The sequence below is a fragment of the Lissotriton helveticus genome, chromosome 4_1 (assembly GCF_964261635.1).
Source record: "Lissotriton helveticus chromosome 4_1, aLisHel1.1, whole genome shotgun sequence".
In the NCBI taxonomy this organism is placed as follows: domain Eukaryota; kingdom Metazoa; phylum Chordata; class Amphibia; order Caudata; family Salamandridae; genus Lissotriton; species Lissotriton helveticus.
In genome coordinates, this window is record NC_136063.1 from 784,481,042 (window position 1) to 784,507,328 (window position 26,287).

The following is a 26,287-nucleotide window of genomic DNA, read 5'->3' on the forward strand; positions in this document are numbered from 1 at the left end:
GGAGATGCCACAGGAGCCACTATGACACCTACCGAACCTTAGGGAGATACTGGAGGGTGAGCAGGCCAAGGCATCCACTAAGTGGTGCAGAAGACACAACCAGCGGGGGGAGGGCACCACCTCAGCATTGGCCGTAAGTTGGTACCGGAGGGGAATATTAGAGGCGACCCAGACCCTTGGGCAGTTCAACACTCCCTCCCCCCGAGAGCTAAGTAGTGTGCGCATAGCGGCTCGGACTGAGTGATGGAGGGCGGCCTGGCAGAGGTGAGTGGGGCGAGATTGAAGACGGCTCGTAACTGATCATCGGTGAGGCGCAGAGGAGCTGTGCTCTTGACTGGAGGTGTGGAGAGGAGACACAGGGGTTAAAGCGGTGAGATGGCGACGAAAACCGACTTGGATAAGTCCTTGTCCTGGTCCTCCAGGAGTGCTAGAAATGTCCAATCCAACAAACTGGATCGCTACACTCTGCCTAAGGGGTCGCCGGTGAAATTGAAAAGGACCCCCATGGGGGGAGAGGAGACTGCTCTCGCCAGGGATGAGCCAACACTGAGGGTTCTCATGGCGGCTATTGCCGGAGTTCAGTCATCCCTGGGCCAGAAGATGGAGACCCAGTACAATAAACTCAACACCGTCACAATTGAGGTGGAGCTGATAAGAGCGGACCTTACAAAAGTTAATGAAAAGGTCAAGACACTGGAAGTCAAAACGGCCAGCCTAATAGACGATGTGAATCTGTTGCAACAGGAGGTGCGAGATCTGAAGGCCTCCAGAGTTCTCACAGACTGCAAGTTGGATGATTATGAAGGACGAGTACGGAGGAACAACGTTCGTATACTGGGTGTGCCTGAGAAATCAAAAGGCCAAACACCGGACCTTTTTGGTGAAATTCTCATTCTTAACCACCTTAAACCCAAAAGACTTAGTAATTTTTTCACGGTTGAGCGGGCACACAGGGTTCTGGGAGGTAGGCCCAGGCCTGGGGCGTACCCCCGTGCTATGATCGTGAGAATTCTCAATTTCCGGGACAGAGATGTGATCCTCCAGGCGGCTCGAGCAGGGGCTCCGTTGAAATTTGAAAATGCGACTCTCTCTTTCTGCCCGGATTTTACCCAAACGGTACAAAAGCAACGTCAGGGTTTTTTTGTCAGTGAAGAAGAGACTGAGAGATAAAGGAATAAAATATGCCATGATGTTTCCGGCCCGCCTCCGGGTGGAACTCAACGGGAATGCCTGGTTTTTTGATAACCCTGAGGTGGTGGCGGATTGGCTGGACAGTACCCACAGGCCGGACCCGGAGAGCCAAGACCGAGGAGAGGCGGATGAACAATAACAGCATCAATGAACGGGCTCAAACGACAGTTAATTGTTGCGGGAGTGGGGGTGGGTAAGTAATGGATCCCCTGACATGTTGAGTATAGCAGATATCTCAGTGGATAGCTATGTACAGGGGTAGCGAGGGCGGGGCAGGGTAGGATGGGGGTGGCGAGCTTGTACGAGGGCCCTCCTCCATTTTCTACCTTTAGTTAGTTGTAGAGTAGATTGGGAGCAACAGTCACACTGCTAGTTGGGGATGAGCGTCAGCTTCATGCAGGTGTGCAGGGTGGAGGGAGGGGGGTTGAGAGTTGAGGGGTGGTATGTGTTTTGGTTTTCATTAAGCACACACATTTTTGCGAATTGTTTTTCCTTTTTGATTGCATCACATCAGGTGACAATTTTACAATGCAATGCTAGCGGTGTGGGTTAAATGTCTCGTACTAGTCAGGGATCGGGGATAATAGTGTTGAGCTGGAATGTGAATGGTTTGGGTGACAAGATCAAGAGGGGGACGGTAAATCAGCTAATTAGACGACATTCCCCGGAAGTGGCGCTTTTGCAGGAGACGCATCTAGTTGGGAATCGGTGCATGGCCCTCCATAAAGGGGGATATAAATTGCTGGCGCATGGTGGGTTTACATCCGGGTCTAGGGGAGTTGGTATCCTCGTCAAAAATTCCTTTCCGTTTGAACCGCAGGCTACATGGTCAGACCAGAGGGGCAGATATGTGGGTGTCTCGGGGAAGTTGGGGGCTAAGATTGTTACCTTCTTGTCCATATATGTACCGCCGGGCCTCCAATCAGAGACTTTTAAGGATTTGAGTGCCGTTTTTCTGACCCTGCCCTTGGGTCTCCTGGTACTGGGGGGAGATTTCAATGCGGTTCTTGATGGGGGAGTAGATAGATTCCCGGCACAACTTCCTACACCACCACAGAAGTGGCTCCCTGACTTTCTCGAATCGCTGGGGCTGGTTGATAGCTTGAGGGTGCGTAATCCAACTCCGAGACACTTCAATCATGTGTCCGCAGCGCACAATAGTATGTCCAGATTAGACTACGATCCTACATAGATCATATATCACAGGGCCTAGATTAGTACACATGGGACGAGCAGTGAGCGGAGACTGTAGGAGAGGTTGTGGAGAACTGGGCACTTTCATGCACATCCTATGGCACTGTGAAGAGATACAGAACTATTGGACGAATATACATGACGTGATCGGGGAGGTACTGGGGAAGGAGATACGACCAGAGGCCCGGAGATGTATATTGAATGTGTGGGAACCCACAGGTTTGAATGGATATCAGAAGCAGTGGGTGATGTTGACATGCATGTTGGCGAAGCGTAATATTGCTCAATTGTGGGGAGCCAGCCAGTCGCCCCAGCATACCAAGTGGGCCCAGGATCTAGACTGGTGTATGTTTAGGGAAAGGGCAGTGTATGTGGGGAGGGGCTGCCCAGGGAAGTGGGGGAAGATTTGGGGGGCCTGGAATAGCCATTGTGGCGACTTATATACACCCCCGATGAGACAAAGGGAAGTTGACACTCAGGACTCCCCGTGATCCCAACATTTCTATATATTGTAACTTATTATTCTGTACGAATGACCATTTAAAACCTGCAATGCTGCTATATGTTGATCACCTGATGCCAATGTTTTGCTTGTTCTTTTTTTCATAATAAAAAGTATTATATAAAAAAAAAATACCCACAGAACTTATTCCAACTACTCCACCATGTAACCCCTTATAGGGGTTGACTCAGTTAATCTTTCTTCCAGATATTCATGTACATTTTTTGTCCCATGGGCTCTAAAAACTTTGTTGCATGATTGTAATACTGCCTATCTAAAGCCACAATTTATTTATTTTTGTCTGTGGTTTTGTTCATTAAAAAGAGTAATTGGTTTATTTTTCGTACACCATTGCAATTCCGTCACCCAGTGTCTCCGCAGGTGGCTGTCATCACTCGCACTGTACATTCATAATAAGTTCAATTTAAATGTTTATGTTCAAGCGTTTTATACCGCCTTGGTTCTATAGCTTAAGTCATGAAGCAAGCTTGATGATCCAGCCCACAGTGTTTGCATTGATTCAGAAACGTTTAATTAAATAAATGAACATGTTTAACTAATATGCGTTATTCTGCTTCATGGTGACGATTAATTATTCAATTTCCTGACGAACTTTAAGTACTATTCTATTGCCTTTTAGTTCTCTTTTATCTGTAATTCTATATTACCTTTTCCATTCACCATGGAACTGCCGTTCCTGCCTCTACACGACGTAAGTAAACACACACTCAACATGGCCGCCACATTTGCACACCGCAAAAACAGGATATAATGAGCACTTGGTTACTCCACCCAAACTGGAAATCACCACCATCGCGCACTCCAGACACCCGAACATGGCCATTGACGCCGCTCACCGAGGTAAGCGCACACCGCCTCAGGCCCTATGCAGACAGGACTGCCACCTTTAAGTGGCTTAATCTGTCCCTTAACTATCCCCTGACAGGCTCCCACTGCGAGGGGGATACCGCCATCCCAGAATCGAAAGTTTCGCGGCATCGGATATTATTTTACCTCGCCCCGTGGCTCAAGCAGAGCCTAGGTAACTATCTCTTCTAACATTTCCCCGCACCCTCTGCTTTTATCGTGACTCCAATACGGGCACTTATACTTTGAGTCCTTCTCCTAGGACCCAACGCTGCTGCATCATTTCGACAGCGGACTCCAACGCCACTGGACCATGCTTTACCTTCATTAGGTCAGTGTCTCCTGCACTGCTGCAACGAGGAACTAGTGCCAATCACAGGAGACAGCTCCTCACACCACGGCATGTTATTATTAGGGGTACTTATACCTTGAATCCTTTTGCCCGCTTTACCGATTTAACAGCCGATTCTATTTCCCCAAAGGCCAGTGTCTCTTTCATAATATTAGCGAGACATTGGTATCAATCACAGGAGACAGTTCCTCTTACCGTTGTACGATACCGCCCATCGCCCTTTGGCACAACGTTTTGCATATTCGTGTCCACCACAGGCAGTCTTAGTTCCAGCTCACTTCTTCACACAGCAATCGTTTCCTTTTTCGAGGATCATCAGCATGTTACGTGTCACTCTTGATCTAAACCTTCACTTGAAAGTCATGCATGACAGCGTAAATTAGATTATATTACACCGGCCCTCAAAAGCCGCTGCAGTGCATGGTTGCTGCCTATATATGAGTTTTTAAACTAGCAAGATTCTTCTCTCATTTCTTTCCTCTCTGCCTTTCTCCCTCCTTACTTCACAGGCAGCACTTTTAATTTCAGGCATGTAATTTGTACAGTCCTGATGATGATCCCACCATTCACCTCAAGGGATCAAAACATCGTCGACCTATGGAATAGTGTCACACAGCAAACGATTGCGTTATCTAAGTGTGATTACTATTATGGAAAGCTCCTTTTGTATTAACATTGACCTATAGCTTCCTCCTTCTTTTTGCCTGAAAATTCCTTTTGTTTTATTGTTTGTTATGTTTTTTGTTGTTCCTATGTACTGGATGCAGGATTGTATCCCACTGTTATTGTTGGTTGCTCTTGTAAATACTGAAAATATTTTGATTAAAAATTGTGTCCGGCTGGCCACCTGATAATATAGTACTTATTACAGACTACATTTATTTAGAAATGCTATAACTGATTCTTTAAGGACCACTGTTTTTGCTTAAAGTATCCATGCAATCTGTCAGGTCTCTCACGAAATGAACCTCTGACTAATGACCTGGTAGATCTTAGAGCCCAGTTCTTGACAGTCTTGGTTTGCCAGCGATATGGGTGACCGCTTCCATTAACCATGATGGTGCCGAAACATTAAGCATCCAAGCAGATAGTGCCTTCCAGGAAAAGCCCGAAGGAGAGAAACCCTGAAGAGAAAAACCTCTGCCAAAGGTTGTAAGGCTCCAAGATGACAAGGGCAGAGAAATTGGACCCAACGGACAGGTTACTAGAGCACCACTGTAGACACTGTCAAGAAAGATGAACTCCCAACAGGAGTGAAGAATACCAATTGGATTGAAAAAGACTAACAGGAGCATGTAACACACCAACAGGAGTGAAGACGTGTTGCGACGCAACAATGAAGAAAATGCAACCCTTTTCATATCCCCAGGACAGGAAGTTACATCTGAGAATGGAGCTGCCATATTGGATTGGGAAGAAAACCAAAGACATCAATAGAGAGATCGCCGTCATGGATAGGGAAGCTAAAAAAACATGAACCTTCCTAGGGATTCTGGGAAGGAGGATTATGGTGGTTTCCAGCGTGGCCCCCAGGAAAAGGATAGCCAGAAACTGCACCAGTGAGCCGGACGCCGCAAAGAGAAAGCTCATGGGTGCTCGTGGCGACGCAGGTGTGTGAAAGGAGCGTACCTCTGTATAGAGTGGAGGCGAGTAAAGCAGTCAGTGGGCTGCATCGCAACCTACAGTCTAACACATTCTCATGTTTGGTAGATCTAAGCGAGGATTCACAAATAGTTAATTCAATCTCTAGAAAATCATTTTTCTTATATCTTTCCTGAATGTCCCAAAACATTTCTCATGAGAATGATGAGAATGATGTAAACCGGAAATTCTGGGAAGGAGGATTATGGTGGTTTCCAGCGTGGCCCTCAGGGAAAGGATAGCCAGAGACTGCACCAGTGAGCCGGCCGCCGCAAAGGAAAGTTCATGGGTGCTCGTGGCGACGCAGGTAAGTGAAAGGAGCGTACCTATATATAGAGTGGAGGCGAGTAAAGCAGTCGGGTGGGCTGCATCGCAACCTACATTCTAACACATTCTCATGTTTGGTAGATCTAAGCGAGGATTCACAAATAGTTAATTCAATTTCTAGAAAATAATTTTTCTTATATCTTACCTGAATGTCCCAAAACATTTCTCATGAGAATGATGAGAATGATGTAAACCGGAATAAAATATCAAACTGGTTTAGTTTCTGCCACATGTGCTCAGTTGTATTCAAAGAGGTGGGTTTAGCATAGATGCTCACCATGGCAAGGGTAAACCTTTGTTGCTCAAGGTTGTGAATTCACAGAATGTTTATTCTGCTTTAACAAATGTGCTCAGACTTCACACAGGCTTGGAAACTGATTATATTTTGACATCTTTCCACAGACTATGCCAAGAGCCACAACAGATTATGACTACACCCTCCACTTATGTTGGAGCCTTGTTTGGCTTTGAACAGGATACCTTGGGTAGTTAGTCCTTACAGATCATTATGTTTTAGAGTGTGATGAATCAGCTTTCAATTTAGAAACTGGTCAATGGTCTAATCATCTAGGAAATAATCATACAGGACCAGTATAATCCCTGTCAGATAATGGCAATTGGAACCCCTTTCAGGGGCCACAGGGCACACAGCGGCTTCTGGGCCCAACCATGGTGGATGAGGCTTTCAACTCCTGATGTCCAGGCCACCTGTTACTGTGGGCTCTGAGTAACTGGGCCAAGTACCCCTTCTCCACTGGACTCTCAGGGCAGTATGGTCTGAGCAATCCAAGGGAGGTGTGGATACAAGTTAGTGAACACAGGCTCCCAAATCAATATGAGTGCAGCAGCAGCAATATATCATTGTCCAGTGAAATACTCACTTTCATGACAAAAAAAAGTATTTGTTTCCTAATGCCACCTACACAAAGTAAAAATACAACATCCAAAAACAACTACACAGCCCTTCCCTGGGGTTAGGGTGCTAGTGTTTTGGGCGGTTAACTGTCCCACTCACACCTCACATTAGCAATTGTGGGTATTCCCCAGTTACTATTGGTAATAACCCACTAATGTTCCAAGTCACAAGAGACCACTATGACTCCAACTTTAAGTCAATAGATTCCAGCGCCATTGTACTAACTTAGCAGCAAGTTACTCCGGGGCAAGTTCCCCTCACCTGGGTGACTGTGCCCAGGTACGTTTGATGCATCCTTACTTCTCTAGTGGTGGGATGGGGGAGAACCAGTTGCAGAACCTGGTGTTCCTAATGGCCCCCCTCTGACATATGGGGATACTGCAACCCACTGCCCATGACCTCTGGCATGATCAGCAAGGCAAAGTTCTCAAGGCAACCCCTTCTGGCATAAGCAGTCACTGTTTTGCCATTGCATAGGGCTACGGCCCTTACCAAACTGCAGCCTTTCCCACAGCGATCCTTCCTGGCATTCAGGGTTGCTGCCACTCTACCATACAAGGCTTTGGCCACTACCACTCTGCAGTTTATCCTATGGCAGCCCCTCCTGGCAGAAGGGTACCCGATCGGTGCAGCAGCCATTTCCTCAAACCATGCCAAGACAGTCCACTTGACAGGGATCCCCACAGGACCTCATTCCGTCCAAAACTCTCCTCTTCTTCACAGGGCACACTGGTCTGGGCAATCAGGCAGGTGCTGTCGTACCAGGTTTCTGGGCAGGTGGTCTTGGATTCCCTGGGTGATGCCCCCTCATCCAGAAGGGACACTAGCAGGCCTTGGCCCCCAGGCCTGAAAACAGGCAGAGATCTTGCAGAGCTTCCCCAACTCACACAGCCTGTCTGGCTGTTTGACAGATCACAATTTTGGGGGTCTCAAACTCTTCTTATAGTTAATTTCTAGACACCAAATGTGATTTAGGGTCCAATTCTTTGAAGTTTTATGTTGGGGTTCTGCTTCTTTTGAAGTGCCCACTCCTTTGCTCACTCTTCCTCTTGAAAAGCAGTCTGTCACAGCAAGGGTGTTTCCAAAGTGGATAATCCTACAACAAAGGCCATCACAGAAACTAGGTTACACCTGGATGTCAGGAACAGTGATATGCACATCAAAAGGTTAGCCCAGGCCCACAAACCTACTCTTTATGATTCTCTTATTAGTCTGTCTCTTTCCTGATTTGTGGCCAGGCCTCTTCCTTGTGACCTTTTCACTGAATCAAAGACCACCCTTTGAAGTGTACAGGGGGAGTCTCACCCTCCTCTCCCAATTGTGTATCCCACCCAGCTCACAGGAAAGCAGCAATACACACATCTGTATGTGGGCACTTCTCTTTAGTGCACACAAATATAACTGCACAAGGACCCATCTACCAACATGCAAAGAGGTTCTCACCCAAGAGTTGAACACAAAAATGGTTGTGAAGGTGGGTGAGTGGACAATGCCAGTGCCTAGTGACCAATATTGACACAATTGCCTATAGTATGGAACAACTGATGCTTCCAGAGTTGCAACAAAGGAATTCTCATGCAACACACACGATTTTTAAAATGCCCTATAACTTTAAAACTGCCGGCCATTGTTGGTTTTCATGGTATCAGGGATGCTCACAGATTCAGGGGTACAGACTCCAGCAGCCAAAACAAAGCAGAAGACAACCGAAAAGGGGTTTGCACACTGATGCCTCTGATTTCCAAGCGGTCAATGGTTCTAGATTTAATGCAGCCTTGTCCACCCACCTCTCTTACTTTTCCAGGCCAGGGTATTGAGTTGAGGCTCCTCTCTGTGGGGCACAGCCCATCAACCTTTTCCAAAGCAGGCAGGACTCTCTTCTCTCAGGTCACTCCAGCAACATTTCTACCTAAATTTGTTTGACTAAACGTGTTCCAAGTTAGGCAGGGAGACAGCTGTCAGACAGGCACTTTCCCTGCATTTCAGACTTTCATAAAAGTACAGCTCCATTCTGGTTTGCTGGGAATTCCTGTAACTTCCTACTGGCCAAGGCGACCAACATATTTCATCAGAAACAAACTGTTCAAATGTTCAAATTCTGGTGGAGGGGGCCTTCCAAAAGGGCATAGTCACTGCAAGATCCGTTCTTGTCAAGGTCATGAACAGCAGGAGTCTCTTCTGGACCGGTTCCAACCAGATCAACTGAAATGTTGATTGTGCCTCGAATTACAGGTAACATCTCTTACAGATGCAGATGAGGCAGGAAGAGGGCAAGGTGAAGCAACTGGCCAGGATACCACTGCCCATGCTCAAATGCGTATTAATGAAAAAACAATACAAAACAATACAATTTCAGTTCTATAAATTTCTAATTCCCTCTTACATTTTTCATCCCTAAATTAAGCGAATTTTCGAAAAAAGTATATGACATTTTGATTGCCTAATTGGATAGAAATACTGGATAATTCTGCATTCAGACATGCAAATGAAATAGTCAATAACTATAAATATTTTTCACTTTTCAAGAAAATATAAACATAAATACAATCCCAGATTACCCTGTGCTCTCAGAGGAATTTCCCTTTAGCCTGTAAGTATTTATTTCCATTGAAAGAAGAGGTTTGAGTTCAGAATTTTAAAATGTACTTACGGATGCAGGATGGAAAGTTGTAATACCCTTCAGCACAACGATCACAGCTTCCCCCACTGAAGTTCGGTTTACAGAAACATATGCCTGATCCCTCCTCACAACCATCTGAATATGCAAGGTTGCAACTACAGGCTGTAAGAAAATGACATCTCTGTTTAGTATAAGACAACCTTATTCAGGGTAGCTTGCCAGGTGATGAGAGATCAAAGGCTTAATAAGTGCATTAGCTAACCCTTCATACTTACAAAACCTGCAAAGGGTGGAGAGTTACACCAGGAGCCTTCCATGTCAAAGCATTAATCCAGAGGCTGTGGGGCACACACTCATGATATTATTAGTTTGACACCTTTAACCCGTCAAGTGCTGCCGTCGGCCGTTGAATGTTCGGAGCACTACCTGGCTAGTGCTGCGCACGTTCACCGGCCGACGCAGCCCCGCCCGTTCTTTAAAACGGCCCCACTGCTGCGAAAAAACGGCCATGGTTAACGGGTTAAAGGGTGGTGCAACAAATGAAAAAGCAATGGAATGCTTTAATTACTCTGAGGGCCTTATTATGAATTTGGCGGTCCGATGCACTGCTAAACCGAAAGTGGCGGTGAAGCTACTGCTACACAGGTGGTCCGACCACCCTATTACAAGTAGGGCGATCAGACTGCCACAGAACCACTGCTGCCGCCAGGTATCCCCGATTCCTGGCCGTCTGGTGGCGGCCTGAGATCCCTAATATGGTGGCATTGCCGCTACGGCTCCACCAAGCATATTAGGAGCTTCCTCACCTCTACAGTTTTCAGGGCAGTGAGCCCCACGTGAAAAGTGTGGCGGTGAGAAAACAAAGGGGCACTACAGGGCCCACTGTTGCCTCTGCACCAGGGGATGCATATAAGGGGCCATATCGTGTGCCCCCCTGTATGTATGCACCCCAAGTTCATGCAGGGCATGGACTTGTCACTCCATGACCTGCAGGAACGTGCAACGGTGTTCCCATTGCGATGCCTTGCTAAGGGTCTCGTATGAACCTTAGCTTTGTACCGCTGCAGACCAGCCTCCACTGGACTGCCCGACCTGGATTCCAGTCCGAATCTGGTGGCGGTCTCAATATGGCTTTGCCGGTGTGGCAGCGGGCACTGGTGTGGCAGCTCTCTGCCATACCACCAAAATCATAATAAGGCCCTTAGTCAATGGTGCAATACTAAGACTGTTACAAGAGGTGATAAATAATGAAGTGGAAAGCAGTCCTGCCAGTAACTGACATCAATTCAAGCAATCCTTGGCTCAACATGTTTTTGTTGCAGTAAATCCCCTATGTGCTGAGACTATACTGGGACATGGGTCCTATACTCACTGTGCTATGCGACTCAAGTTGGGCGTTACTTGTAAGTAGTTGCAAAACTTGGGTAGGGTTGCGTGTGTTCCCTTCCGGAGGGGATCTGGCCAGGAAATTGGCCAAGACTGTTCCTATAAAATCTGGACGAAGACTCATTTACCTAGGCTGATCTCTGTTTAGAGTGACACAGTGTGTGAAAAGTGACAGACTGGATGTGGCCTGAACAACGGAAATTCATTTAAGCATTCTTCTTGCCATCATTTTATTGTCTGTGAATGATGGACCCTGAATTATTAATACACAGCATGAATGTTCACGAGAAGTAAACGAGTTACACAAACATATGAGCTCTCATTGACCAACTCTATAAAAAGGTTTGTGTTCAGAGAATTTGGGGCAACAGATGGTTTCTTCAGAGAGGAAAATATGTAATTTGCATGTCCATGCCAGAAAACCAAAAGCTCACATATGGCATTCAAGAAACTGAGGCGGGTTCTGTGAACTATACCATGAAAAGAAACCATCATACATAGTTCAAACTACTGTCCACACCCTTCGTTTCCGAGTTTATACTATTGCAGTCTCTAATATTAGGAAATCCACTCAAATAGAGGAGAATCCCATAGCAAGTTGGACTGTTGGCCCTAACACTATAAACCCAACAGCTCTACGGTATAAATCCTATTATTCAACGTGAACATTTAATGTAAGAAGTAACACTACCAGATGTATCCATAAGATACTGAGAAAGATGCCCAGTACTGAAAAGAACAGAGTGGCAGTCCTTCTTTAGTATACTGGTGAGCGGGGGCGGTACTTTGCATCTTGCTAGAGGGATGGTATCATACCACATAATGCCATTTGGGCTTGCTTCTTCTGGGTTCCTTAATTTACAGGAAATCAGCTCTGTCACCTTTCAGCAGTGCCCGTGTTCCTCCCCCCACAAAAAGAAGGATTATGGAGATTCTGGCATGTACAGGGTTTCTATTGTAATAGTGTGTGTCATGTAAAATGTAATTAAGCAAATGAAAACCCTATTTACATCAAGCTCCTAGCCACCTTTGCCAATGGATATAAACTCTTGTTTCTGGTGGTGTGAGGCCAGTGAAACCTTACAGATTATTCTGTTCCAAATGACTGCTTTTATAGGGTCCTCACAATCTGGGTTCATTCGTTTGACCAGCAAAATCCGCTCTGTTATGCAATTCGAGTATAGACTGGCACAATCTTTTAAAAATTCTTTTTGTATCCTTGGACTTTTATCAGGGTAGGCCTCCCTTTCTATAGCTACAACTTTTAGCTTTTCATAAAATCTGCTACAATGTGTCAATGTTTCTCAATGGCGTTTACAGGTCAGCTCGACAGGGGTCGTTATTAATGATAAGGCTCTTGATGTTTTTATGCAATTTTATGTCAAGATTGATATTTCTTGTATGCTTTGTTGTATAATTGGGATGTTGTTCTATTTTCTGCTGTACTTGTATAATTTTATTTTTAAAATTGAATAAAGTATTGATGATGATGATGATGACTGGCAGTTGTCGTCCCATTTATCCAGACGTGCTATGTAGCAGGCATCAATTTAATCGTTAAAGACGCAGAAGGGAATATCCTTCAATCTATAACTGAAGAAACAAGTAGACTTCATTGTAAATCTTGATTGTTTTAAGTCACTTAAATGGTGTCTTCTCTTCCTTGTATAGTTGTGTTCTGAGAATTACGACTCTATGGGGCATAATGGGTCAAGTGCATGTAGACTTTGCTACCACTTTCCAGTTGTTCCAAAGTGGTAGACTGGGAACAGAAGGGTGAGGTGGTCTGTAGGACAGAAGAGAGACCACCACATAGGAAAATACCTGCCAGGAAGAAGTGGCATAGTTTAAGCTGCACCAAGGTCAATCAAGGTCAATCATATGCATTCAATAACAGATCATATAAAAATTCTGTTTAGGTTTAACATATAGGAGTTTTCAAGTGCACACCATTGAATAATCACCCACTGAATCGATTGCATTTGATAGAATGGATGGTAGGGAGGTTCGGAAAAACACATTTTTGATGTGTGTTTAGCTGGTGCTTTGGGTGGATTTTGGTAAGGTGGATGTGACTTTTCCAGGCAGGGTCTTCTGAACAGTGGAATTGACTCTGTACTGTATGGACTATTTTACCAGTACCCATAGGGGCAGAGTCCCATGAAGCAGAGGTGATGTGCTCAGATCTACTCATGTTCAGGATGACTGACTGACTTGATTTTGAGGCTTTTGCAACTTGCAGATGTTTTGCCTGAGTGACGAGTGGAGATGGGGTACAAATGGCGGTGGAGACATATTCTCAAAATAATGTTTGTCTCTGCAGGGTTTAAAAATGAATCAGGAGTACTGTATCTCCAAAGATTCGTATCAATTAATCCTTGAATGTCAACAATGTCTTAAGGGTAAAAATATGTTACATGTATTTTAAATAAATGCATATTATATGGATACACACATGCAATACGAAGAAGCTATCTCCATTCATAAGACAGGCAATTAGAATTTCCCACACAAACTAAGCCACAGTAAATCAGATACTAAAACATAAAAACAGCATTGATCCTATTCATTTAAAACAATGACTGTAAGGAAAAGCCAAGACAAACGAAAAGAAAAATATATGAAAAGAAAAATGAACACTACAAAGTTACAAACATACCAGAAACACGCTGAAACCAGATATTGCAATTTATTGCATAATAAGTATGTACTTTGCTCTGTAACAACCAGAACAATACATGTGAACTATTCATTCTATTAGCAGGTAATTTACACCTCCATAAAGGGCATTAGGAAAATAAATGTAGTCACATATGTTTCACTTCAAATTCCAGATGCCTTCATAATTAAACTTTTCACTTCTGACTTGGTATGGAACTTATTAATTACAAGTATACTGGAGAATACAATTTTCAAATTAACGTTAGTTTCCCAATTTCTCCAAACAATGTTTTTGGCAATCATAATAACGTTTCATAGCATATATGTGGGGCACATACGTAGTTATTTTAGAATCGTCACACCATTGACTATAATAAACAGGTTAGTGTCCAGTAAAAATATCTCTCTAAAAACTAACAAGGTCTTCAAATTAGAAAAAAACAAAACAAAAATAAGACAAGGGAAATTCAGATATGAAAAATAAAAAGTAAGCTTTTATATAGCAGCATTATAAAATAACGAAAACCTGCTAAAGCATGCCCAAGAATCAGTGAGGGACATATTCACCAGTCAGACAGAATCTGCATGGGTGGGCTCTAGTGGAGGTTTCCTTTGCCACTGCACCACTTTAAAGCTGCAGTATGTGGGCAAATGAATCTATAGAAAGCAGGGGTGGGGCTATCAATGGTGCAGCGAGTGAAGTCATTAGGGCCATTGGGTCAGAGGGCAACCACTGCACCCATATTATTGTAGACCTTTAATATCCAGCAGGGGTCTGGGGGCAATTGTCCTTGCTTGCATTAGACCCAATGGCACTCTTGCTACACCACTGACTGGGAGGAAGAGAGATGGGGTACTGGGTCAATGACAGGGAGAAAGAAATACAGTGTGTTTGCTATTGGGGAGTGGAGACGCAGGCCTTCTTGCGGTGCTGCCCTATGACAGAAATAAACAACCGCAACGATACAGCGAATTCCTGTCCTTTTCCCCTGCGCTGGTGCACAATGGGCAGCAATGCACCAACACAGGCACCTTCGTGCCATGGTGCAAGGGTGCATGCACTGCAGGGGTGATTGGTTTTGTCCAGGAAGAGAAACCTTCCTGCACGAAAACAATCAAAAGAGGCTTTTTCCTCTTTCTATATGTGCTGCAGAAAGTAGAACACATAGAAAATAGAAAAATGAAGAGAAATAAAGGTATTTCTCCTATTTGCGCCTCTCTTACACCTCCCTTTGGGAGGCGTACGTTTTTGGCGCTGCCTCAGTGTAACGATTCCCCATAAATCTGGGGCAGTGTCAGAAAGATATGGATGTTGCTGGGAAAGCCCACAGCAACACCCATTGCATGCCCCTTTAATGCAGAAAACTGCATTAAAGGGAACAATACTTACAAGGCTACATTAAGCCACACAAAGTGGCTTAGTGCTGCCTAGTAAATAATAAGCAGTCCCTTGCGCCATCGGAGCACCGTAAAAAGTGACGCTCTAGTGGCGCAGCCTCATTGTAAATGAGGCCCATCTTTTTGACTTAGTGAAAAATATTAAGGTAGATAATATTGATTACTTTATTATTGTTGATTATAATATCTATTTTCCTTAAGTTGTAGTATTGTTAAGCTTATTTTGTATTTGTTGTGTATAACCTAGTTTAATTTCATATTCTTTTATAACTAGTATAATAGTACTTTACTATATGGTGTTTGCTCGAAATGGGATTTCTGGTTGGCTAAGGCTTGCACCAAAGCCAGGCAGAAACCACCACTCTAGTCAGGGCAAGGGAGTTACACGCTGAAGATAACCCCTGCTCACCCTCTTGGTAGCTTGGCACTAGCAGTCAGGCTTATCCCAGGGCAATGTGTTAAGCGTTTGCGCAACACACACACAGCAGCAACACACTAAGCACACCACAAAAGGAACTCCACAAGAAATTATATAAAAAATAGCCTTTGTATCATCATAAACACATTAGGAACATAATCACACATTTACACTGTGCCAACTGGCACTAGGCAATATTCACAGGGGATTATAAACAGGACCAGGCCTATCGGGCCACGGTCAGAACCATCAGAACAGGTAAGTAAATGCAAAACACAACCAATAACTACTGGTACCATAATGATCTAAGCATTATCACATTAGCATTAGACACCATCCTAAAATATCATAGCATGACATTAGGCAATAATCACATTAGGCCCAAACCTCATTAGCATAAACACATTATGCACTAGGCCTCACCAGCATAAACACTGTATGCAATAACCTCCTAAGCATAAATCACATTTAGGGGCAGAAATGAGGGCGCATAGATCATATTTGGCATAAACCTCCCATACATCACATTATGCAATCACCATCTACAATGACCCTAGGCCATCTGGCCATATACTGGGGCTCAAAAAGCCCTTGGCCGAGAAAGTCAGGCCTCTTCATGGGGCCTTCCAAAATCGCCCTTTTGCTGCTTTGCAGCCAAAGCAAAGTGCGCACTGCGCTGGGGCCTGGGGTGCTCCTCACCCCTTTCCTGTTGCAAACACAAAATGCCCCCAAGTCCCACTCCGGGACTTCCAGAGATGATTTGGCCTAAACGGCGCAGCTGCCCGCTGCAGCGGTGCAGCTGTGCAGGAAAAAGGGGCACTGGTTCCACTGCACCTTCTAAGCCCCCAATGGGGCTCCTCAAGGAAAAATGCCCCGACGTTGCAGCTGCCCACTGTCTGGCGGGGCAGCTGTTGCACAAATGGCCACTGGCACTAACTGTGCCTGGTGGAGCACCAACAAATGCCCCTGTTACAGCCCCACTCACCGGAGCTCACTGACAGCTTCAGGCACCGACAACATGCCTCGACAGTTGCTGCTTCGCTCAGACTTCTTCTGCCTTCGTCTGGTCCCTCTCCTGGGGCTGCTAGGGACCCGCCTCTCTCGATGAGGTGGAAATGGAGACCGACAGGCTCCGTGCTTCAGCCCTCCATGCGCCCGGAGCGAAGTCGCCACCGACCTCGGCTTCTTCAAGACACGGCTGGCGGGGTTCCCACCGGCACTCAGGAGACCTGACTACAGGCGGGCTTCCACAATGCCTGATCTGTTGACTGGGTGTGAGTGTTTGATTGGTTCAGATGCTCCGTTCATCACCACCCCCTTTTGTACAGCTTTGTTCGCCATAAGTTGGCAGGTTATTCTCAGACATGAGTCTCTTGCTCACTTTGGCCCTGGATTCAAGCAAGCCTGGCTGAAGACAGCTGGAATGCCAGAAACCAGTCCTAGGAAGCTTGATTCCGGTCCAGGGAAGGCATGGCTTGGCAGTTCGGGCTGGACTGTTCCCATGAGGCACAGGGTCAGACTGATTTGCATATGGCCATGTCTGAACTGGGGTGGCAGAGTGGGCTAAAGAACGGTGATAGATTAAATCCAGATCTGTTGACTGGGTGTGAGTGTTTGATTGGTTCAGATGCTCCGTCCATCACCACCCCCTCTTGTACCTCTTTGTTTGCCATAAGTTGGCAGGGTATGCTCAGACGTGAGTCTCTTGCACACTTTGCCACTAGATTCAAGCAAGCCTGGCTGAAGACGGCTGGAATGCTAGATACCGGTCCTAGGAAGCTTGTTTCCGGTCCAGGGAAGGCATGGCTTGGCAGTTCGGGCTGGACTGTTCCCATGAGGCACAGGGTCAGACTGATTTGCATATGGCCATGTCTGAACTGGGGTGGCAGAGTGGGCTAAAGAACGGTGATGGATTAAACCAGATCTGTTGACTGGGTGTGAGTGTTTGATTGGTTCAGATGCTCCGTCCATCACCACCCCCCTTTTGTACCACTTTGATTTCCACCACAGCGCTCTGTAACCCACCGCAGGACTTCCTGGGGGCTGGCTCCACCCTCAGTCAGGCTGCTCTTGCCTGACTTCCTGGTCGCTGCTCAGCAATGCGGCGGCCACTTGTTCTCGAGTCGCGGTGGTGATTCCTTTGGATAACAGGCAATGCCGGGTGGGCAACCGCCAATAAAATAACCTCCTCTGTGGGGTGGGCTCCCGCTCCTTGAGTAGGCATAAAGTGGGGTAGGCTCCCGCCGATGCACACCAAATGCGGGGTGGGCTTCCGCTGGTTCTAAGCAACTCGGGGGAATCTCCAGATCGCAGCTCAGTGCTGCAAAGTAAAAATAGAAGCGCTCCACGAGGCGCTAGGTCCTGGACTTAAAAAGAAAAGGTCCAAGGCAAAGATCTGGGGGCACAAAGCTGGGCCCAGGCAGGCCAGCTCACAGGGCCCTACAGCAGGGAGGTAGCCCCTTGTGGCGGTTCCTCCTGGAGCCCAGCGGCAGCAGGTCCCCTCAGGACCAGGAAGCACAATACCCTCATGGGGTCACAGCCCCTACATTTATATAACCATTCTCTTTGTTCTGCAGAGCACAGGGCTTAGGGGGACCAGCTATAACTGGTTCTGGAGCACTCTGTTTACAGTGCTTACACCCTTCTTTGGGAGATGGTGGCTCAACCATCAGACACACCACAGGGGGCGGAGGCAGCATTGTACAGGCAAGGCACAGACCTATTCAGGGACAAGGGACTTCTCCTCACACTACTCCAAATGCAGATGTCCCATTCAGCCTGGTGCTGGCACACCCTGCCCCTCCTGGAGCCACACACACCTCACCAGCCCCTGTCACTCAAAAGCCAGACATGCAATTCACATCAGGCAGGCAGACACATAGCACACAGAAATGCAAACTTCTAAAAGTGGCATTTCTAAAATAGTTATAATAAATCTGCGCACACCATTTGGCAGCATTTATTATTACCATTCTAAATATACCAAACATGACCACACAGCGCCTCTCATATCAGGAATTACCACTGAAACACGTATCAGGGAATCCCCAATGCATTCCTATGGGAGGGCAGCCCCACAGTAGTGAGAAACCAAAATGGCTGTTTGTCATACCAGGATATGTCACACACTTAAGGTACATGTCATATCTTTTACCTACAATGCACCCTGCCCATGGGGCTAGCTAGGGCCTACCTTAGGGTGACTGACATGCAGTAAAAGGGGGGTCACAGACATGGCAAACACTTTAGGGGCCATATCACAGCGGCAGTGACACTGCACGCACAGGCCCTGTAATGGCAGAGGCCTGAGATAGGTTTGCAAGGCTACTTTAGTGGGTGGCGGAATCAGCGCTGCAAGCTCACCAGGATCATTTAATTTACCAGCCCTGGGTATCTGAGATACCACTTTACAAGGGACTGACAGGTAAATTAAATAGGCCAAACAGGTGTAGACCAATCTTACCATGAGTAACACAGAGAGCGCACGCACTTTACACTGGAAAGCAGTGCTAAAGTGCCCAGAGGCCTAAAACCATCAACACCATGTCAGAGAAAAGGCTAGGAGAAAAGCAAAAAGTTTAGGGATGACTCTGCAAAAAGGGCCAAGACCAACAGTGTTTTATTACAATATTTTCTGATGAGTTGTTGGGTTTGTAGGACAAGAAAGACTAAAAAAAAATGTTTTGTATGTTTTGGCTCTGGCCAAGTTGCAATGAGGGGCATACGATGTGGGACTGACAATCCCCGATATTTTGAAATATTACTGGGCCTCCCAACGGTTGTATGTCAGCACAACGCGGGCTATTACCATGCCTGCCATTACAACGCTGTTTTTACAACGCGAGTCGTTACACCGACTTGCGCTGTAAGCGCTGGATAGTGGAATAGTTTAATTTTCTATTCCAACTCCAGCCCACGTTACAGTAGGGAAGGTGTTGGAATAGAAAATTAAACTATTCCTTGTCCATCAGCGCCCTCCAGCGCAAGTCGTTGAAATGACTTGCGTTGTAAAAGCAGCGTAGTATTGGCAGCGCATGGTAATGCCCGCGTTGTAAAGGCTGTTCCCCCTCCAAACTCCTGGTCATTTACGAATGGGTATTCAGTGATCATCAAAACCCAGTGTATGGAGTGGACAGGGCATCCATGGGCCAGGGTTGACACGAGGACCTTTTTTACGGAGCAACAGCAAATAGGAGCAGGCCACACCATACACAGACAGTAGATCAAGGAAGCCATCCGCTTCCTGGGCTGGAAGGGGAAACCTACTGGTCTGATGCTGCTATGCTGCAGCGAACAGCTGTCAGAGCTGGGAGGATTGGAGGGATTTCAGAAATGGGAGTTCATAGGCATAGAACATTTGGGAGATGTGTGGTAGGATCAAGCCTACATAAAATTTGAGGACCTACGGGGGAGTACAATCTGCAGGAGTCTAAGCACTATCGACATTTGCAGGTTGGGCATGCCCTGTACTGCCATCTGTTGGAGGGCGAGCAGATACCACAGTCCTCACCACTAGATGACCGAAAATTGACCAAGGCCTTGGCACAAAAGGGAATGCAACTGATCTATAGGAAACTAATAAACAATTCCCCTGACTTATTGGCAATGTTCCCTCTCATTTTTTTCCTGTGTGCGGCAGTGTACAGTCTCTGTGCGCTGCAATGAAGGCTATGTCTGCCGGGAACCTGACCGCTCGTGGGGGTGTAGCGCCAAATATCACTCCAAACTTTTGCTTAAAAAAAGTGAAAAGACGGTGCATTTCCACACATGCAGCGCCACTTGAAGGGTCTTAAGGCAGGTTTTCAATTTAGATAAACATGCCATGACTTGAATTTCTTACACAGGCAGGCACACTTCGGGTTTAGAGAAGCACAAGACTCCAACGGTGGTACCATCATTTGCTGCAGAACCATAACTTTATTCTTTGTAGTTATAAGAGTATGCAATTGCTACAGATTTGCCCACTGGAAGCCTCTAATTTTGTTTGCACTTCAAACCCGTTATCTTCCCATATTGCTCTGAATATGCCAATCATCATTGTGCACACTCATTTTATCAATTGTTTTTAAATGTTTCCAACACCTGCCACAATTGTCTCATTCTATTTCAACTGGTTTTCATTGTTCTTCCTTTTTGAAAGGCTTGGTTCTTGTTAATTGCCTCTCAATTTATCAATTCCATTGAACGCTACCATACTACCATACATTAGTTTAGTTTCGGGGGTGCAATGATTACCAACCTCTTAGAAAAGATGAATTGTGTGAAATATTTTTTTGATGTATTTGCTTTTTTGTTTGCTTGTGTATTTGGGCTGTATTTACAAACACATTTTGCTGGCCCAGCAGCAAAGAGAGTCTGAACTTGCGGGCAGCAGGTACCAGCAGGCTTGTTTGACGCAAGTAGTAAGTGCCTGGAGTGATGTTTGTACTGACACGCTTTTTAATCCTTAATTAAAAATTTTTTAGCGCGCAATCACACTCATTCATGCTGCCACCACGCCTGTGCTTCACCTTACCATTTTCAGCGCGTTCTTCAGAGTCCAGATCAGAGTCGCTTGGCACTAACTTATTTTTGCGTAGATAAGCCACCGCCCACTACTGGTCACCGATCTTAACTTTCTTGTTTGAATCGCCGGCCTGGGCGTCTTCCCACAGTAATCCCAGGGTCATCGGGCAGTATCATGAAATGTTCAATTCTCTTATTAAACATGCAGTAGTATATACAGAGGCCAACCATCTGCTGGTTTTTCCTTCAGCCTTCTCGCCCTAAGCACTGCTGGCACAGAGACACCAAAAAGCCATGACGCAATATGATGGCACTTTATCTTACAGCCACTTTGCAACACGCTCTAATTTAAGAAACTAATGGGAAAATGTTTGGATCAATCTTGAACAAAGGGGATTCTGCTGGATTCCATTCTATTAAGCAATTGTTATCTAGTCAGTGCCATTAGCAAAAGGGATTGCAAAAATAAAATAGACTAGTCTGTACTTTGAGACCACTTTCATTCTGAATGAAAACAGAAGCAATCCCAAACATATTTCATCCTTGTTGGGTCTCTTCAGCAAGGGATTTCAGTTGAGACCAAGGTCTGAACTGAACAGTACAACTAACCATGAGCCCCTATGCTTTTAAAGCAGTCTAGAGATGCTTAGTTATAAAGCCAAAGAGATCTTTATCATCTCTTTAAATATTTTTTCTCCAGAGAGTACACCAACAGCACTTCAAATGAAAGCCATTGAAATGAATACAATAACCACAAACAGAACATTAGAAGACAAAATTTAAAACTCATAATTCCCACATAGTGCAACTTACATTTATCTAGAAATAAGGGAAATGGAATCAATACTTACGTATACAACCATAAAGAGTTTCCCTTGACATGCCATAAGGACGATAGTAACCAAGTGCACACTGCTCACAATTGATGCCAGCTGTGTTGTGCTAGAAAGAAAATAGGGACATAATTTAATATTGATTGCATGTTGCATTGATTTACCGTTTTGAGATATAAGTGGAGCTGGCACCATTTTAGAGCAAACAATATAAAATTTTTGTCCTGGGGGTGTTTGTGGAAGGTTCCCTTATTGGAAAGATTGATGGCAAAATTTAGAGTTTTACAGATGGGATGCTCTGTCACAAACGTGATGGATATCCTGCCCACTGTGCTACAAGTGCATTATATCTAGGGTCACTGGAATTATGCAGCAGGGGAGGGCCAAATCATACAGCATGGTATATTAAATTATGCAATAAGAAAAGGTAAATTATGTGGCAAAATACGCCACATTTTATGATAGCATCACTTCATTATTTTGTCATTTTCACACTTGTGAACACTATCTGGGCATAAGTTTCACCTCATTAGTACCGGTTTTACACCCAAATATAGCAATAAACAACAGAAAGGTAACCAGTAAACGTTTGCGGAAGGCCTTCCACTGCGTGGCAACACATCGCCACATTTTTAGTATGTTTCGACCCATTTTTTCTTAAAAGCTGCAGATTATGCATAAGAGGACTGTTTATGTGGCAAGTTCATATTTATGCGGAAAACAGTACGGATGCAACATCACAAAATTGGAATAGTCCTGGTTATATCCTATAGTGCTTGTAACACAGCAGGCAGGATATCCGTCACATGTGCGATGGACGACCCCATCAATCAAACTCTAATTACCAAAGATTGCAAAGGCCCTCCCCTACCCAAACATGTAGGACAATATCCTTGATAATTAGGTTGTAAAGTTTATGCTGAGATATTTGCTAACAGGCTGCAACAACATGTATCCAAACCTATTATTCTATCCCAAGTGTGTTTTTTAAAATCTTGCCTTTTGAGTGACAACACTAGACCTCCTTTGTCATGTCATCTATGAAGCACAAGTTTCAGACACAATGACAAAAAGAGCAAAATACAGAATATCCCAAAAAGGAAAGCAATTACGAAGCCACATGGGCTACACCTACAACTATGAAAGTACACTAATGGAAAATGTGAATTGGAAATGTACCACAATTTATTCTAATGCATGATATGGGAGGGCTGCTCCAAAATATGATGTTGTAATTAATGTAAGGTGTGAGGATGTGGGGCCTTATTGTGTAATACACTCACAAAAGCTGTCTTGGGTCCAGTCAAGCTCGTTTGTAAACCTTAAGCTCAACCCGGGATAGCTGTGGCTTCAAGAAGCCAGGCTTAGCAAAAAACAATGCATACATCATTTAACAGCACATAACAAGGAAGTAAGAAAGTCACACATCAAGAAGGAGATACAACACAATTTATATAAATAGAGCGTATTTTTATGAATTTGTATAGACCTTGCTGATCAAAATTCACTCGAGGGTTCCAGAGATACAGAATGTAGAATGTTTAAATACTTTTAAATGTAACTGCAAACAAACATTGGTCAACATAAAGTTTGTAAACTTTTGAAAAGTTTCAAAGAGTTAGTTAGGGAACTGAGCAACCAAATCCGATAGCTTGGAGATCTAGAGGGCCAGAGAGGATACTTTGAACAGTTACTTAGCCACCATAGCATTTTATGGCAAGTTCCAAGCTCTACAGGATGACCTCCATAGACTATAATGGAGTGGTCCTGATGCTGGGGATGCAGGCTAAAGATGCTCAAAGGATGCTCCAGATGAGGTGCAGTCAACAGGAGTGTCTTTGTGGTTGTCCCTCGGCCCTCTGATGATGAATGGTGACTCTGGTCACAGTGATTGAAGTCCCTCGCAGTCCTTTTTGTTGCAGTAGCAGGCCAGATGATGGGGGGCTACTGTTTTTTTTGCACTGCGGTTGGGGTGACTTCCTTAGGTGGGGGCTAGTGTTTCTTGGGTACGAGAAATCCGGACTCTGATAGCACTCTCTGTTCTTGCAGATACAGGTGGAGACTTTAGCTATCTCGGATTTGTCCTTTGACTGGTAGTGGCAAAACTTCTGTGGTGGCTACCAACTTTCAGCTTATGTGTCCCTGGAGCTGGTTCCAGGGAATCAGCCAGCTGATACTTGGAGTCTCTGAAGTGAGATGAAGCCGGGGATCAACTTTTCGGTGGGTCAATAGCCGTAGGCACAGTCCAAACTTTACTAGCCCAACGTGCAGCAGGTGTAGTCTTTCTGCCACTCTCCATGCAGTTTCAAGGGCAGCAGGGCAGTCCTTCTTCGGTCCTATCTTCAAGTCAAGAGTGATCTGGCGAGCAGGGTGCCAGAGGTGCCATATTAATCCCAGGAAAGTGCCAAGAGGGGAACATGCAGTCACTAGCCAATGGACATCTGGGTCCTCTCTCGCCTGTTTCCTGCATAGTGTGGCATCTGGCTATCCCAGAGTGTAATAATAATAATAATAATAATCTTGTGTGCTAAAAAACTGAAGGTGCGTCCCCCGTTGCATGCTCTTTTTACAACAGGCATGCAGGCCAGAAGAGGAAACAACCTTTACAACGCAACTTTTACAAAGCACTACCATTACAACAAAACTTTTACAACGCAACATCCATTACATAGCATGCCATTACAACGCAACCATTACAACGCATGACACTACAACGCATACCATTACAACGCATGTCATTACAACGCAGTCATTACAACGCATACCATTACAACGCATACCATTACCATCCAACACTTACCCTACTGTTGCACCCCCTGGAATTAGAATAGTAATTATTACCCCTACACTATCCAATACTTACCATACATGCAATGTAATGTTATGCATTGTAATGGTATGCGTTGTAAAGGTAGTATGCGTTGTAATGGAATGCGTTGTAAAGGTAGTTTAAAAAAATTCTTTGTAATGGCATGCGTTGTAATGGAATGCGTTGTAATGGATGTTGCATTCTAAAAAATGCGTTGTAAAGGTGTGCGTTGTAAAAGTATGCGTTGTAACGTCATACTACCGGCCAGAAGAGCTCCTGCTGATCTTAAATTCCTTCTAAGAGAGTAGGGTTTAACAAAAGAATGCAGCTAACGAGGGCCTTTATTGTTGAAGAATCTATTTATTTATTTATTTGTTTGTTTTGTAGAGCGCCTGAATCACCCCCGGAGGGGTATCTCTGCGCTGTGGACATGCAACAGTAGGCCGAAAAAAGAACCTGATTAAAATAATACAGTTTGAGGAGCCTTCTAAATTGAAAATGGCTTTAAAAAATGCACTAGAGTGCATTTTTCAAAGTTCCATGTTACACACACACATGCCCTTGGGGCATGAGTGTGCGCAACATCTGCACACATGCATATTTCAGGAGTGCAACAGGGTGTACTTTTGGTACCCTTGAAATTGCATGCGCAGTTTGCGAGTACTTGCAAATTGCGCATGCAATTCCCATTCATTCCAATGAGCCTGTAGGCCAATAGGAATGAACAGGAAGCCATTCCTTAATTGGGACTCACAATGTGCAAGTCGCAATTAAGGAATGTTTAGGAATCGCTATTTTTTTTACGATTTCTACATGCATAGGGTTTTAGAGAAGTGGAGAAGCGTGGCTCAGTGGTTAGAGGCGGCAGACCCGGAAGCTGAGATCGACCGTGGACCAGGGTTCAATTCCCCGCCTCGGCGGGTCTCAGGCTCAAAATTCCACGGACTCGACAATTCTCGCTCTGGTGCCTACTCAACTCACGGGGTCACACTCTGCGACTCTGGGCAATAGCTTGCTTAATCTCCACTACGGCCCCTCGTGGCGGGATGCCTGGCTTTCACCTTGTGGACACCCTGCCGGGGTTTCTCACAGGGGAATACCAGGACGGGTTCCCTAAGCAAGCGCCTTGAGACCCCTGGGTGATTCGTGCGCTATATAAATCGAAATACATTTACATTTACATTTAGATAAGTGGGGCCCTTGCCATACATGGTCTTGAGAATGATGCAGCAGATTTTAAACTTAATTCGCTTAATTCGCTTGCATACTGGGAGCCAATGAAGCTGTTGGAGAAGGGGAAGGGAGGCGAGACAAGGCGTGCCGCAGTGTTTTGGACCTGTAGTCTGCTCAGCAAGGACTCATTGGTGGAGATCAGGAGGGCGTTACAGTAGTGTAGGCGGCCTAACAAAGCCTGAATAAGAGATTTTTGTGTAGACAAGGGGAGAAAAGGAAAAGACTCGCCGCAACATTCCAAGCACATGAAAACAGGATCCAGCGGTGTAAACCACATGTTCTTTCATGGTCAGTGTCTGGTCTAGGCATATGTCGAGATTCTTGACAGCAGTTTTTGGTACAGGGGAGTCGCCCATCTCCGAAGAGCATGATCTCGGTCTTCCCTGCGTTAAGCTGAAGGAAATTGGTCCTCAATCAGTTATATATGGCTATCA

The 26,287-nt window shown here is 45.2% G+C and overlaps 1 protein-coding gene across 1 annotated transcript in view; it reads right to left on the reverse strand.

Moving 5' to 3' along the window:
* Nucleotides 1-26,287, reverse strand: part of LAMA3 (laminin subunit alpha 3) — a 1,062,926-nt gene that overhangs the window by 702,259 nt on the left and 334,380 nt on the right. Inside the window, exons 9-10 of the mRNA XM_078687418.1 lie at nucleotides 21,830-21,920; nucleotides 9,641-9,772 (exon numbers count right to left, since the gene is read on the reverse strand). Of these exons, the coding sequence (XP_078543544.1) occupies nucleotides 9,641-9,772; nucleotides 21,830-21,920 (223 nt within the window). The remainder of the gene's footprint in view (nucleotides 1-9,640; nucleotides 9,773-21,829; nucleotides 21,921-26,287) is intronic.